Raw genomic sequence first — 15,412 nt, forward strand, 5'->3', positions numbered from 1 at the left:
CTGTAAAACAGAACTGATCTGGATTTATTCAGCATGCAAAGCAGATGGTCGTCCTTGGCATTTATTCATCAATGTAAAAATGCTGCTTATCCCGACTGCGGTGGCTATTTTCAAGCCTGCAGCCCAATCTGCCTGCTATGCCTAAACTTAGAAGCATTAAATGTAAATGATTAACATTTACAGCAGCTAACTCATGGAGTTTATTCAGGTGCGTATGAACAACCAGCCAGGGTTTTTTTTAAATGGGTTTAACGACCAACTTTGGCTTTTTTTTAAATTTTTCCTCTCCCAGAAATAAGCCGGCGTGCGAGAAAATAATTAAAAGAAACTGTGTCATGGTTTGGAGACCCTGAGTATTCATTTCCCGGATTCAGCTGTCTGGCCGGAGTTCAAGCCTCTGTCCAATGATTCCCTCTCGGCAGGAAGTCGGCTCATCCAGACACGTGGGCCACCAGCAGGATTTCTGAGAGCCGAACACTTTAAAGGTCGTTTTTAGAGCAGCGGGAACAACGAAAGCTGAAGTCTGTGGCCGAGTTTTAATCTAATTCACAGCAGGAAACCATACACACACGTTGCTTTTTGTTTTGTTTTTTTTAATCTTGGTGACGGAGCAGAGTCTGACGCGATCAGAACTGCAGCGCTGCAGGGAGTCTGTATTTTCTCTCTGCACCCACTGGGGGGGGTCTGAGCCTTTCCACAGTCCAAAACATGCAGGTTACATCTGCTGGCAACTCCTGAATACACGTGTCCAATGAGTGCTGAAATAACGAGATTAACGTCTTTCAAGCCTCAAACACACTTTTCTTAGCACAAAACTGACTTAATAAAAAAGTCATTTCCATTCTCCGAGACACTGAGTGCGTCTTTTTAACGATGAGGATGAACTTTAATGCGTTTCTGACCTGCAGGTTTCTCACTACAAATGATCAGGCACATGTCACCTCCGGTGGTGGTCTGGCTTTGACATCTGACGACATTAGTAGGCGTCTATATTTGGCAACCACCAGCAGTGTTTCCATCTTTAGCCCTCCCTGTACCTCCGGGGTCAACAAAGCTGTAAATATGCCTCCAACTTGCCGACAGGTTAACCACATTTCTTTAAATAATTATTACACTGAACCCAGCGGTAACCGAGTGAGAGGGCTGACGACAGAGGAGCGTTAAGACGCATCGTTGAAACTGGAACATGGTCTGAAATGGAGACCCTGAATGTGTTACCCTGCACGACTTTAATCTTCGGCCTATTCATAAGCAGCACCTCCACATGGACATGTAATTAATGTGTCAGCTACAACTCATCCAGTGTAGATCTGATGGATAACATAAATATCATATTCATTACACTGCACATTTGCTTTTAACTGCATTGTTAAGCACCTGCTTACGTTTTGCTTATGAAAGCCAGATTTTATCAGAAAATAAAGGGCACGACAGGACTCCCATTGTGTTCCTTTTATTACCTTATTTGCAGAGATAACTTAATCAGGAAGAAAAGAATATACCAGACAATAAAGTACTAAAAATCTGAGATAGAAATAACCCGACACAACAACCCAGAGCCCCCCCCCACTGATGTCCTGTGGGCTTATGTGGCGTATCGCTTTGTCCACTGTTTGGCCGTTCGGTCATGTTCCACTCTGTTATTCGTGTACTGGTTAGCGATGCTTCCCACCAGGGGATCAGCTGAACAGGGGAAAAAAAGAAGAAGAAGAAGAAAGTTTGAGTTCAGTTAATCTGCAGAAACACATGTTTAAAAACTGAAGCTAGTGAAATAACAGCATGAAGAGATAATAATGTATCCTGGACTGGCTGTCTGCTGTGGCTCCAATGAGAGGATCCAAGGAAAGTCTAAAAGGTATCATGGCTACTCTGACAACATTCATAATCCCTCACAAGGCTCGAGTTTCAGACAAATGTTTCAGCTAACACCATTTTAAACTGAATAATACAACCGCTGCTTGCATTTTAGGCGACATTTTGTCACAGCCTCAATTTTAACGACTACAGGAGCCCCACAGGGCACGGTTTTAAGTCCCTTTTTATTCGCCCTCTACACAAGGGCTGTGTTCGAAACCGCCTACTTCTCCCACTACTCCTACTAACTTCAACTTTTTTTAAGTTCCCGGATGCATACTAGATTCTCCGAAATGTTGGGTATGCATCATGAAGTTACTACTCATACTCAAAGATGCAACGTAACGTGACGTCGCCGATCGTCATTTCCTGTCAAAACGGCAGTTTAAGCTAGCTACAACGAGGGTAGGTTCACTTCCTGTTTTCAAAACAAAAGCACCAATTGTATCGTAATGGCTTTCCCTGTGATAAAAGGCAACGGGTATTTTATTTTGTGAAAATAACCAGAAGTGCGTTGCTCACTGCGGCTAGCTTTAGTAGCGCCGAATTCGTGGGAACAAAATAGTAAATAGCCGGTATTTTGTCAGATTTTCAACACGTTGGGGATCTAAACGACTACTTTCTCTCCTGAAAATGTTTCAAATGTTGCTAAAGTTTACAGAGTTTATAGCTTAAGCGAAATCAGCTTCAGGCCGGCTGATTTCGGCAAGGAGCAAAATGCATTGTGGGTAAACGCTCTGCATACTGTCTGATCGATGAGTATGTAGTAGGCGGTTTCGAACACAGCCATGCTCAGCCGTCCTGTCTGGCAGTATCAACCGTCTCAGTTGATACTGCCATTGTGGGTCTACTTGACCTTTTTGTAGCTGGTGCGACTCAAATTTCTTTAGGTCGCATGTAAGGAAGACCAAAGAACCGGTGATTAATTTTAAAACTAAAAAGAAGGATGGGTGATAAATCAATTTTAATCGATTAATTTGAATTTGTCTTTTATGAAAATGTTTTTTCTCCCTTTAAAATGCACAGCCGATGCTCTTCGGAGTGAGCTCAGCGTTCCTTTCTCCCCACCCGTATCCCACAGAGACACAAAAAAAACAACATGGCAGCTAGCCAGGACGTGCTATTAGTGATGCTCCGATCAGCATTTTTTGGACCGATCACCGATCACCGATCACCAAAATCATGATCTGCCGATTGCCGATCACTGCCGATCATGGAAGGAATCGGACATTTCCATGCCTTTCATCTAGCAGAGAGTGCACCATTTATAGAAATTAAACTGCCAGAGGTAGCTGGGGACATGTAGAACAAGAATCTGGTGGAGTTTGCAGAAAACAATTGTTTTTTTTACTTTCTATTATTATTTTAATCTGCCCATATACATCATCCACTGGGTATGATTTCAGCATCAGATTATTAAACAATGATGCAGTGAAATAACTTGAAAATCTCCAAAGAGGTAGCTGGGGACATGTAGAACAAGAATCTGGTGGAGTCGGCAGAGAACATTTTGATTTGGTTTTAAGGAAGTTTTCAAATCTGACTATGCAGAAATGAGTTTGATTCTGAATATGCTTCAATAATTTTGTTCTATCATTTTGTTTTAATCATTAAAAAGAATGTAGTAAAAAAAACAACCAAGTAATGACAGGTGTATGTATTCCAACAAATGAAAATCAACTTCGATATAGATTATTGAGTTTACGGGGTGCACTTGAATGCACCATAAATCCGCTCACACGCTTTACCGTATGAAGCGATGTAAACGGGCACTCGATTTTCAAGTGTAGCTAGCGCGAAGCGCAGATGGCGTGACCGCAGTAAGTTTCACATCTTTCTGACACACTTTGAAGAAATTCCAGACAGGAGAGGTCATGTTGTCGAGAAGCACTGTAGAGGTTTTGCCTGTTCGGTTCTGTACACACGTCCCGTACCACATTAGAAAGTGGTTGCTAGTAATTTACGTCAAAAAAAAAAAAAAAAAAAAGCTTGTAATTACGTCACGTGATCGGCTTTTTGATCGGCATATTTTTCCGATCGCCGATCAGGCTATTTTTGGGCATTATCGGCCGATCATGATCGGCAGCCGATCGATCGGAGCATCACTACGTGCTATTATTTGGGCCTGCTTCAGTTTCGCTATTTCAGACATTGTTACCGAAGGTGGTCGCACAACCAATTAATTTCAACACCCCAAACAGAGGCGGGCCGCAGAGTGGGAGAAATGCTGCAGCTTTATCCTACCGTAGGGGAGTCGTTTTCAAAGTGAACGATAAGAAAGGGGCCCGGTGGAAAGCCTTGCTAAAGATATGGTGCCCATTTATACGGCGGCTTTATTCGTATGCTGCAGATATGTGCTACCAAGCTGGAAATGTACTGCAACTCCACCCCAACAGACATTTTTTTAAGTCATTTCGAAGCTGCTCAGTGTGAAGTGAAGCAGCTAGTAGTTAAACACGCATTGTGGCAGAGAAATATTTTCATTGTTGTTGTTTGTCAGCCATCTTGTTTCAGAGCTAGTGTTTTTTGTCTAAACTCCCAGCAGGGATGATCAAAAGAAAGGAAATAACTGTTAACTGTCAACAGAGAGAAAAAAATCGTTGGGTCATATCAATATTTATGTGTCTATTTGGATAGTGATCACTGATGTTTTAAAAATAGGATCAATAAGTTGATCAAGAGGGCTGGATAGAGGTCACTGTAGAGAAGAAAACAGGGCCAAAACAAATAAATAGTGCTGCTATCCCATGGAGTTTTTAATAATGTCTGAGAAAGTCTTTATTCCTGCAGCTGTTATATTTTAATGCTCAGCGTTAAACATGGCAGGAGGTATTAATTTTACTGGTTTCATCTATTCTCATTGCTTTTAATCTGCGTCTCTGTGGCTTTATGTTTCTGCTGCCCTCTTGTGGTTGAACTATTTGTTGCTCTGTTGTGACAAATCCTTATCAGGATTTATAACTATCTTTCCTTCCTGTCTTTTCTTTCCCTTTTGATATTTTCTCTTTCTTTCCATCCTTTCCTCTCCTTCTATCCTCTCTCCTTCTCTTCTTGTCTTACCTCTCCTTCCATTTTCTTTCCTTTCCTCTCCTTCTATCCTTTCCTTCTCTTCTCGTCTTTCCTCTCCTTCTATCCTCTTCTCTTCTTTCCTTTCCTGTATTCCATCCTTTCCTTTCCTTCTATCCTCTTTCCTTCCTCCCAGAAACCAGAGTTGTGTCAGCTGATAAAAAGCCTCTCATACGTTCCTCAGTATACGTTGTGGCGTTGCCATGACAATAACTCTGATCGGTGACATCAGACGCAGTAAAACTGTCGTTGCCCAGGTGCTGATCCAGCTGGAACCAACGCGAGTCTCACCTGGGTTACAGTCTGTGAGCAGGGAGCAGATGGACAGCAGCACCTTGGAGATGGTGAGGGCGGGGCTCCAGTTGTCCTTCAGGATGTCCAGACAGATCACCCCCTGACTGTTGATGTTGCAGTGATAGATCCTCGTACGAAAAGTTACCTGCAGACACAAAAACACTTCATCTAACCACCGCGCAGGCACATTCTTCACCATTTCCAATCCTGAATAAAGCGCTCTTAAACATTTTGCTCCACAAAGCTTTTAACTGATCAAAAAGATCCAAGCAGTCACTCCTGTGTGTTTTCATCAATATCAGACTGCTGTGAAGGTGCAGGAGATAAACGCCCTCTGGTGACTCGTCAGAGGTACTTCAACTGCAAAGAGTCATTATCTTGAAAGGTAGTTAGCTTCTGTTAATCAGTTACCCGTCAGCCTTGAACGCAGGCGAGTCATATGACTGTAAATCCTCTGTTGAAGCTCCAAATGTGGAGCATTACTACAGGAGTTTGTATGTTTATCGCACCAATCAAACGGCCCGAACCACTTATTAAGTGACATGCAGCTCTACTTCTCCACCTATGAATATCCAATGTTCACCTGGGTTTGTTCTAGTTTCCATAAACTCACACACAACCAAAGAAAAGAGCATCAATTAAACACAGAAAGCTATGTTTCCATGACTGCAACCACAGAAACCACAGCTGTTACATAACTGGCTCGAATAATCCGGTGGGGCACGGACAGGCAAACCATTATTCACATGTGTGGGTGCTGAAAGTCTCCGTGGATCTCTGAAAAACTACAGACCTGTGTTGGAAAGTTTTGGTGGCAAACGTTTTTCTTTGGTAGTTCTTTGAACACAGAGGGGGAGCGACAGTATACCGTCTAAAAAAACAACTTTATCACACTAAGAGCTCTATCAGTTACTTTCAGTTCCACTCATCCGTCAACTCTGACCCCCATTCTTCCTCCGTAACTTACAAACAGAACCTGGGATTAGCCTGTGTGAAAAGGGCTAAAACATGACTTATATTAATATTCAGAAACATTTTCTATTTCTAAAGTCAGAATCGGCATGAATCTTCTTTAATGCAGCACTTTCACCTCTTTACTGTTAAATAATCTGGCTACAAACACACTCCCTTACTTTAGAGGAAATGTCACCGTGGAAGGTAGGATTTTACCATAATGAGAGGTCCAATAAATCAATAAATCCCTCAATTTTAATCCGTTTCAAATCCATTCTCAGTAATGTGCATCAGGCCATGCAATCACTCTCTTAGAAATATGACAGCTACCCCAGTCTGGAACTCATTAAGTTAACCGACTGCCAAATCCATCATCCCGAGCGGCTTCGAAATTTCACCGTACTTTGTTAAGTGGCAACAGAGGAATCTTGAATCCCGTCACTATTCCCGACGGGGAATTATTTGAGGTGTCGTCTCTGTTAAATGCGGCAGGTTGTGAAGTAGAAACGTAGAAAATTATTACACACCAAGCCGAGTGAAACTAACGTCTCCACCAGCTGCAGATATCGTCAAATAAGGAGAGATTGTTCCGAAATATTACCGGCTGACATGAAAATGTACGTTTATCACAGCTGCCAACGGGACACGTGCACATCCAGTAATGTTTCTGTCCAGCAAACCCATCTATATCCCCACTGCTCGGTACCTTCGGGGGTTTGAATGGGTAGTCTGGTGTGAAGGCGATGTCCAGGAAGAAGACCCCTCCCTCGTACACGGAGCCTGGCGGTCCCAGGATGGTCGATCTCCACTCATAGATGTTGTCTCCTTTGGGGCCAGCACTGCAGTCACAAAGAGCAAACTTCACTTAAGAGTGCACAAACGTTTGGAAGAAGCACCGAAACCGAGGAAAATACCAGGAAAAATTACCTGCAGAATCTCCTCAATATGTCAACGTATATTTGGTCAAATCCTATTTGCTACGTTGTCGTGCTCCAGATATTAAAAAGGAAAATAAAAAACAGAAAACGCAGCAAAGATGGCCCCATAAATCAGAAAGTAAGATGAGAAAAAGACACCAACGGAGATTAGAAACAGTGTGAATGTGCATCAATAGATTTAATCATCGCTGTTTACTGGCAGCATGCTGGAGTGTGTGGGTGTGTGTTCAGAGAGGAGAACTAAAACAGACTACAAATAGCTGCCCGACGTCATTAAAAGGGAATTCCACGAAGATCAATAACCGTGTGGGTGTTGATGCGGCGTTAAACGTTTCTATTATTCTCCACACGTTACAGGAAAGTGGACATTTATTCATTTTCACATCCCTGATCAGATGAAACTATTTCAGGCTACTTTCCCTGTAAGAGTTGAGCTAAAAATGTTCCTTTTTGGCCCCGTTTCAGTCACTGATGCCAAAGTTCAAAGCAGATTCCCTGAGATGCGTCTGTGCATCATGATCTGTAATCTGTATTGATTTTCCCTCAAAGCGGACATGAAGCCCCGCTGGGAGAGGGGGTCACGGAGAGAAGACGCGATACTGCTCACACTCTGGAGGGCGCAGATGTTTGGCAGTTTCCACTGAGAGTATAAATGCAAAGTTTGACCCAATTAACAGGACGTTGAAAGAAATGTCTGAAGTTTAGGCCTTAACTGTAGTGAAGGTCATCATTTCCAGAGCGACTTTACTGATACTGCACTTTCCCTTCCATCACTCACTGATATCCAACCTCCTAAACTCTTATCTGTGGTAAGATAATATGTCAGGAAGATGTGGGAGAAAACGGACATTTAACTGGACCGTCGCCCACGCTGAACACCGTGTGGAAAAAAAAAAGGTCAAGACAATCTGCTGCTTCGAGATCATCGTGTTGCCAAATCGTCTTTCGGTTACTTGATAAGAAAATCCTGTTTAATTTTAATCAGAGCAAAGTGACAGTTTGAGTGACCTCGAGTTGACATGTAGCTGCTGATTTAGTTTAGTGTTCTGGTGTTAGTATTCACCTGTACACCTGCAAAAACTTGGCATGTTTATGCTCAAATCGCCCCCAAACCAAATGATCCGGGTGCGTTTGTCCTTAGGTTACGGTCAGATGCCAGAAGCTAGATTTCCACTTGAGGTTCCACTTCACAGTTTTATAGAAAAAGTGGAGGTCAGGCTGAGCTGCTGAGGAGCTTTCTGGAGTGGAATGATTTGACAAAAGGGGGAATCGTTCCCTGCAAGTTGAGATTTTCATAATTACCACATTACAGAAAATGTTAAGTGTTTCATACCTAAAATTTGCTAGAATGACTCAAGGATTACAACAACTAATCCGCTCATTTCCCCCCAAATTAATCCATTTTTATATCAGTTTCTCAGAACTCTGTGTGATAAATTCAGGCCGCTTTCTTGTCCAATCAAATCTATAAAACTCGCCCTTTAAAAGAAACATAATAAACATAAACAAGTCCTTTTTTTTTATTACAAACCACCACAGAATTATCCAATTAGTCATTGTTCCCTTTTGAAATGAATACTTTGGATTTTTGATTACCGATAACTTACTCCAGGTTCCACATTTATTTACACCGACATATTTTAATTGAATTGAATGTTTAATAGATTTCTGGAGTATAAAAAGTGAATTATATTAACTTTAAGTTAAAAAAAAATGAGCAACTACAGTTTTATGTTATATAGAAATCAAATCTGATGTGATTCAGTATCAGATTATAGGTATTTTAACGGCTAAAATCAGTGTAAACAATGTGTGATTGGTGTTAAAAAAGTAAAACCCACCTGCAGTTTGGCGGGGGGTCCAGTGTAATGTCAGCCAGCTCTTTCTGAATCCTGCACACACAAAGAAGCAGAATCAATCACAGCCACAACTCAAGATAATGGTTCATTCAAACAAAAGCTTCCACCTTAACAACACAGAAATAATTAATCTGTGCATCTTTGAAATATGCCGTTATGAAACTTGGTGATTGAGTAATCTGGTTTTAGAAACCGTTTCTATGTGAATTGTGAAACTGACCGACCGTGTGAAGGCGGTTTTAGTTTTCTAAAAGAAAAAAGGAAGCTCTGTGTCGCTCCATTAAAACACAGCAGATCTATTCTAGGAAGAGAATAGCTTTGTTCCTCTTCCATCCTGGATTTCTTTCGATGTGACTGTTGAATGAAAGCTCTGCCATCCTCCTTCACTGCTGCTGCAACGTGTTGAAAAGTGGCCCAGATGTTCTACCAGATATAAATTGTTTCCTTGGAGAGTACCAGTGCGTGGAGACGTAACTGCCCCGTTGACGAGCCTCTCCTGGCAGTACGCTGTTCAAAGACCCCCCTGTGGACTCGTTCCTCCAGCTCTGGCCATTGTAGCTTTCTTTGTTTTCTTCACTGCAGTAAGATCAACCTCTGCTTTTCGCCACTAACTCACAAGTTTCTCACTCACTCCAAACATTCTTTCTGCTGCTCGCTTGCCGTTTTCGTCTGCATATTTTACCACCTACAGTTTGGAATCTGCAGAATAGGATTTTCTTCGTGTTCAGTCTTTCTCAGTCGTCTTTAAGTTAATGTTTCAGTTCATTTTTTCAGTGGTGCAGCTGCAGCGTAAAGCTGTCACAAGCCTGGAGTGTCATCTCGCAGCTGTAGATAGCAACGTTTACCCCTTGTTTTGTGTCAGTCAGTATGAATTAACATTTAAAAACATGTTAAAATATATATATATATTGATATTAGTGGTGGGCCGTTATCGGCGTTAACGTGCTGCGATAATTTGAGTCTTATCGGGCGATATAAAAAATATCGCCGTTAATCTATTCTCAAAGTTGGGTTGGGAACTGGGTCAAAATAGGTAGCCTAAGCAAACTATGATGACTTTTACCTTGATATTTTAGCTCGGGTGTAGGCCGATGTACTTTGTCTGCCGTTAGGTGTGATTAAAACAGAAGAACGCCACTTTGCAGAAGCCTGTGCTAGGCAGTTTATGGAGGTCGCTAATCTGTGGGGGATAGTTGACAAAATCTGCCCTGTTGGAACAGACAGCGCTCCTAATATGGTGGCCGCAGGGAGGATACTGCGCGTGTGACGCAACAGAGACGCACTGCACACAACGCTATCTCAACAGCAGCACCACCTGGCCCTCCCAACAAGTGCTGAATATGAGAAGTTGGCGAAGCTAGAGAAACTTCTGGAGCCATGCATGTGAATAAGCTGGTCTGCCCTAATGCTGCGTGTTCACCAAGAGCGACCTCCGCTACCTGGTAGCGGAGGTCGCTGGAGAAGCTTCACTTGAGAATTTGCTTTGGTAGCTCGTGACGTCACATTTAGAATGTTAAATTCTTAAAAGGCCCCGCGGCTGTGCAGCACCCCCGCGGAAAAGAACATGAGGAAAGAGAGGGCAGGGACACGAATAAACGTTTTGTTATTTACAATTTGATATACAAGATATACATCACGTTACAAATGATGTAAAACTACATTACGTACACCTGAGAAGAGCAGGAATAGCAGAGGCAGCTGTGAAAAAGAAACTAAATTCGAAATAAAATCCGAAATAAATCCGAAATAAAACTTAATTGCAGTGAGAAAGGTATGCGTGGGGTTACTACACTATTGTATTGAAGCACTCGACACGGCAATTGCAACAGTCTCAGGATTAAACGACTATTGTTTGGATAGGAACTAAAGTTTACACGTCTGTTTCCGCGAACCCCGCGGATTGCCGGACCCCTGAATGAGCCATTTTAATCTAGATTAATTTCAAGATTTCAGTGAGATTAATCTAGATTAAAAAAATTAATCTATGCCCACCACTAATTGATATATAATTTAAAGGACCAGCCAAACTATTAAAAAAAAGTGCGACTTATAGTCTGGAAAATACATTACAATCAAAGTAAAAATGTCATGTGTGAACACATTATCCAAATCTGAAGCCTGAGTTTCAAAACTTAATCACATTTTAACTACTGATTTTATATTGTTCTTATTTCTTTCTTTTTTGTTAAAAACTTAAATCATGCTTTTTATTTCTACTGTTTTAATGTATCTGTAAAGCACTTTGAATCGCCTTGTAGTTGAATTGTGCTATACAAATAAACTTGCCTTGCCTTATCAAACAGATCCAATCTGTTTCAATCAGGATACATTTTCAGTCGAACCATTACAGGTGGTAGAAATGTTTTTTTTTGTTTGTTTTTTAATAATCTAATCAAAAGGAAAATCAAAATTCCTCATTTTAACTCAGTTTCTGCTGGAAAGTGACATTTTTTTCCCGAGGAGCCGGGTCTGTGACTGGGAGTGCTGCTGAAAAGCTTTACAGGGCAGCACAATAATCCTTCAAGGAGAGATACTGACCAATCAAATGTCTTCCCTGAACGGGTGGGCTGTGTCATTGCAAACTTTATGACACGTTCAGCCTGCGGGGGGAACAACACATCACAAGCTACCTTCGGGTTTTTCAGAAACTCAACTGGAGAACGACTTAGAAAAACAGATCAGCTCGTCTGCTGTGCAGCTGCCAGTGATAGCCAGAACAAAATGATTGTTCATTTATTAGCCGAGCCTTTCTCTGTATACATTTTTAATGAAAATACTGAAATAGGATTTTGACTATCAGCCACACCACAATATTCCTGGATAACAGAGTCAGCTGAGTGCTATCCTGCTCGGATTCTGTCATCAAAGGATCCTGGGCGAGAGTTTTACCACCAAGTAGTGAGAAATAGAAAATGCAGTCGTGCTAACTGCTCTTAATCTGACCACTGTGTTGTAGAGATGTGTTCAAATGTATTGGGGAATGTAGCCATTGCGCTTAATTAGAGATTAATTTACCAAGTTGCTGGTCGGATCAAATATTTACCTTGAACAAAATGTGATGCGGATTTAATAGGCTGCTCTTCTGATCTAAAATAAACAATCTCCTAATCTCTTTTATTTGTTTGCCATCGCGGGTGGCTGCTCACTGGCTTGTGTGCGCTCTCAGTGTGTCATGTATATGTAACAGAGTTGGTTTCACACTTCATTCTGTTGTCAGGATTAAGCACCAGAGTGCACGTCGTGCTGTGTGTGGGTGCAATTATTCATCACTTTCACTTTACCGTTTAATAATTGCACTCTCTGGTCATTTTTGTACGTGGATACCAACACGAGAGCACACCTTAAAGTAACGCTTCCCACCTCGAAGGTTAGAGGGTCTAGATTTGGGATTCATGACTCCACACTTATTTAGGTTGTTTCCTCGTATAAACCTAAAACATGCGAGAATATGTGGCGGCAGCTTTTACTTGTTGGAGACTTTACAAAAATGAAAGATTATCCTGGAGATCAGCCAAAATGATCTGCTATTTCAGCAAGGACAACTTGCTACTATCATTTTTATCTGTTTTCCTTAAAGATTAGCAGGCCCACTTTCAAGCCGATAAATGTTTAGAGGCAAGCACTCTTTATTATACATATAAACACGCCAAAGTTCATTTCAAATCAGAATGTTTTCTAAATATTTTTCAATGCAAGCATAGAGATATTTCCCAAGCTGCGTTCAAACATCACTATGCGTTCTGGGGGTTTTAAGTTCTACCTTTTGGCGCTGGTGGAAAGCAGCTTGGAGGCCTTGCTCATGCTGGCTTTGCTGTCCCGTTTCTTCTTGCAAGATGTGTCCCTCTGTCTGGTTTGGCTGGAGGAAGGTGGCGATGAGGAAGAGCTGGTGCTGGCACGGGAATCCTCATCCAACATACCGGTTTGGATTGGAGAAGAGCCGCAACCTGCTGCAAACAAAACAAAAGCAGAGTTGGAAAAAGATGGAGCACCTTTACAGTTTTCTCTAACGAGCGCAGATGCCAATTTATCCTCCAAGTCACCGGATAAGTCAATATTTTTAAAAAGAAAATAATATATTTCAATAGCCTGACAGAACTGGCGAATGAAAAGTTTTAAAGCTCGCATCATGTGGCTATTAAGACTAAACTTACTGTCTGAATTCAGACAGTTAAAATGATAAAGCAGCGTTAACTACAGCCTCAAAAACAGTTCAATTTAAAGTTGTTTAAATTACTTTAAACAGAAACTATATTACAAGCTCCATGAAGCCAATAGTTATTAAAGGGTTAGTGTATTAGACTGTATTAGGATGATAGCAGCGTTACTTATTAACTGCAAACAGAATTTAAAGATAAATTAATCAAGATTTCACCTCTTTTTTTTTTATCTCTAAAAGCTAACTTGTTTTCGTAGTTTCTTTCTCTCGCGAGATCTCGCAGTACCGGTTAGACTCTACGAGTTTTTTTTAACGTTAGCTAACGTTTTCCGTGACGGTTAACGAAATATCGTTAGCAAACAGGCTAACTAGCTTTAAACGCGTGTAGAAGTAAATTGTTTCATAACTGTATATTCAACTAAAGCCTGAAAAGTGTGGGTTAAGTGAAAATAAATTTAGAGGATTAGTTAGTTAGTTCACCCCCGCCAGATATACCTGCTAACGCCCCCCACCTAGGAAGAGTGTAAACATTGGACTGAAACGTTAAGAGGAGCCAGCACATAGCCGGAGCCTTTTCCCCCGATCTAAACCCGATCGTCTTGTTTGTCTTTTTCTGCGCAGTTGGCCATGGAAATAACCGAAAACACAGACAAGCTGCAGACCAGTAAATTAACTCCGTTTGCACATCGTCACGTCGGCCTTTAAACATTCACCTTGCTTGCGAACTTACCCACTCTATTGTGTCTGGACCTCCGCCACCGTCGAGGCTGGCTGGTGCCTGTCCGCCCTCTGCGGAACGGAAGTAGCTCACCGCGGCTTCACTCGGCAGAACAGCACCGGTCCCACTGTGCCATCAGGACAGCGTGCAGCTTGTGGTTTTACACGTTAAATAAAATAACATTTGTAATTTAATGCGGTTTATTTCCCCTGGGAGCTCGTCATGTTGCACCAGTGACACTTTGACAGCACATGCGGTTGCAACAGGAGGTTGAGTTTGTGAACTTTGAGTTGCATTGGTTAAATATTTCAGTTAAATAACACTAATGTGAGATAAATCACTAGAAATACTCTAAATGTATCAAAAGCTGGCCACATATTTATAAATATATATATATTTGACCTTGCCTAATTATTGACATGTACTTGAAAATGCATTGTCTGTCGTTATTATTATTATTTTTATTAGTTTATTTATTCATTTATTTTTCTCAATTTTGTCATCACTGTATGGTCACTTTAATTCTTACTAGCATTACTACTATCATTATTACTGTTTTTCCTTTTATTTATTTATTTATTTATTTAACTTTGCTATCTATGCTTATGTTTTTTCCTTTACAGCAGTGTGTGGGTGGGTGGGTTCTGTTTGTTTAAAAAGGAAACTAAACCAATTCAAGATATTGTATTTAAATGAATCTTACTTTGTGCTTTCTTGATAAAAAAAAATGTAAAAAAAATAAATAACACTAATGTGAGATAAATCACTAGAAATACTCTAAATGTATCAAAAGCTGGCCACATATTTAAAAATAAAACTTTTATGACTTAAATAATCTGGTATGTTTTGTTTTGTAATGCTGAGGGACAATTTCTGATCTATCTTCAGCTTTGACTAAGTTTTGTCTTTATCAGCCACAGAAACTTAAACAATTACCTCATAAATTGACCACACGTCTGTGGACTTATCCAAGAATTACTCATGAGATATAATAATGTTATGAAGTGAAAATGCATGCATGCATCGTGCTGAGAGCACATTTTCACAGTTTGAAAAGGTTAATTTTGAAAGCATTCTTTACTGCATTTCATTATCTCAGTATTTAGCCCACATCTGGTCCAGTTACTTATGAATTATATATGAATCGATTTGTATGGTGGAAATGTTGCTTTTCAGTATGGGGTATTTTGTTAAATTACAGTCCATTTTTAGTTTTAGACTTTAATTTTGGCACAAATAGAGGACACTTTGACGATATATCAACTTGTTCTTATTCAAGTCATACAGTATAATGCTTGGATACGAATGCTCATCCATCTACAGTATGCCTTAGTATAGTTTTAAGATCCAGCAAAGGATAATTAAAACATTTCTTCACTGAAACAGATCCAGCTAATCCTTTTCACTGATCTTTGACAAAAAAATAATACATCCAGTTTGTTTTCAGCACCAATTAATGCAGCCATAGTGAGCTCAGCCAGTCTGGCGAGCAGCCACCTCGTTGTGCCTCGCAGGCTATGGACACATTAATATTTATACAAACCACTGATCAATCAAAACACTCACCGGGGTC

The 15,412-nt window shown here is 40.8% G+C and overlaps 1 protein-coding gene across 2 annotated transcripts; it reads right to left on the bottom strand.

Annotated features, from left to right (window-relative positions):
• Positions 1–1,437: 1,437 nt before the first annotated feature.
• Positions 1,438–13,960, bottom strand: LOC142380403 (ubiquitin-conjugating enzyme E2 E1-like). Of its 2 annotated transcripts, none has more exons than XM_075466235.1 (6): positions 13,852–13,960; positions 12,726–12,912; positions 8,948–8,998; positions 6,875–7,007; positions 5,212–5,359; positions 1,438–1,683 (listed from the first exon to the last, which is right to left on the bottom strand). In XM_075466235.1, exons 2-6 carry the CDS (start codon positions 12,878–12,880, stop codon positions 1,586–1,588), a joined length of 585 nt encoding a protein of 194 aa, XP_075322350.1. In that variant the 5' UTR covers positions 12,881–12,912; positions 13,852–13,960; the 3' UTR covers positions 1,438–1,585. The 2 variants fall into 2 exon arrangements, with proteins under 2 accessions (XP_075322350.1, XP_075322351.1); XM_075466236.1 differs by having other exon boundaries at positions 12,726–12,909; positions 13,852–13,938.
• Positions 13,961–15,412: the final 1,452 nt, after the last annotated feature.

Source organism: Odontesthes bonariensis, chromosome 5 (assembly GCF_027942865.1).
Source record: "Odontesthes bonariensis isolate fOdoBon6 chromosome 5, fOdoBon6.hap1, whole genome shotgun sequence".
NCBI lineage: Eukaryota > Metazoa > Chordata > Actinopteri > Atheriniformes > Atherinopsidae > Odontesthes > Odontesthes bonariensis.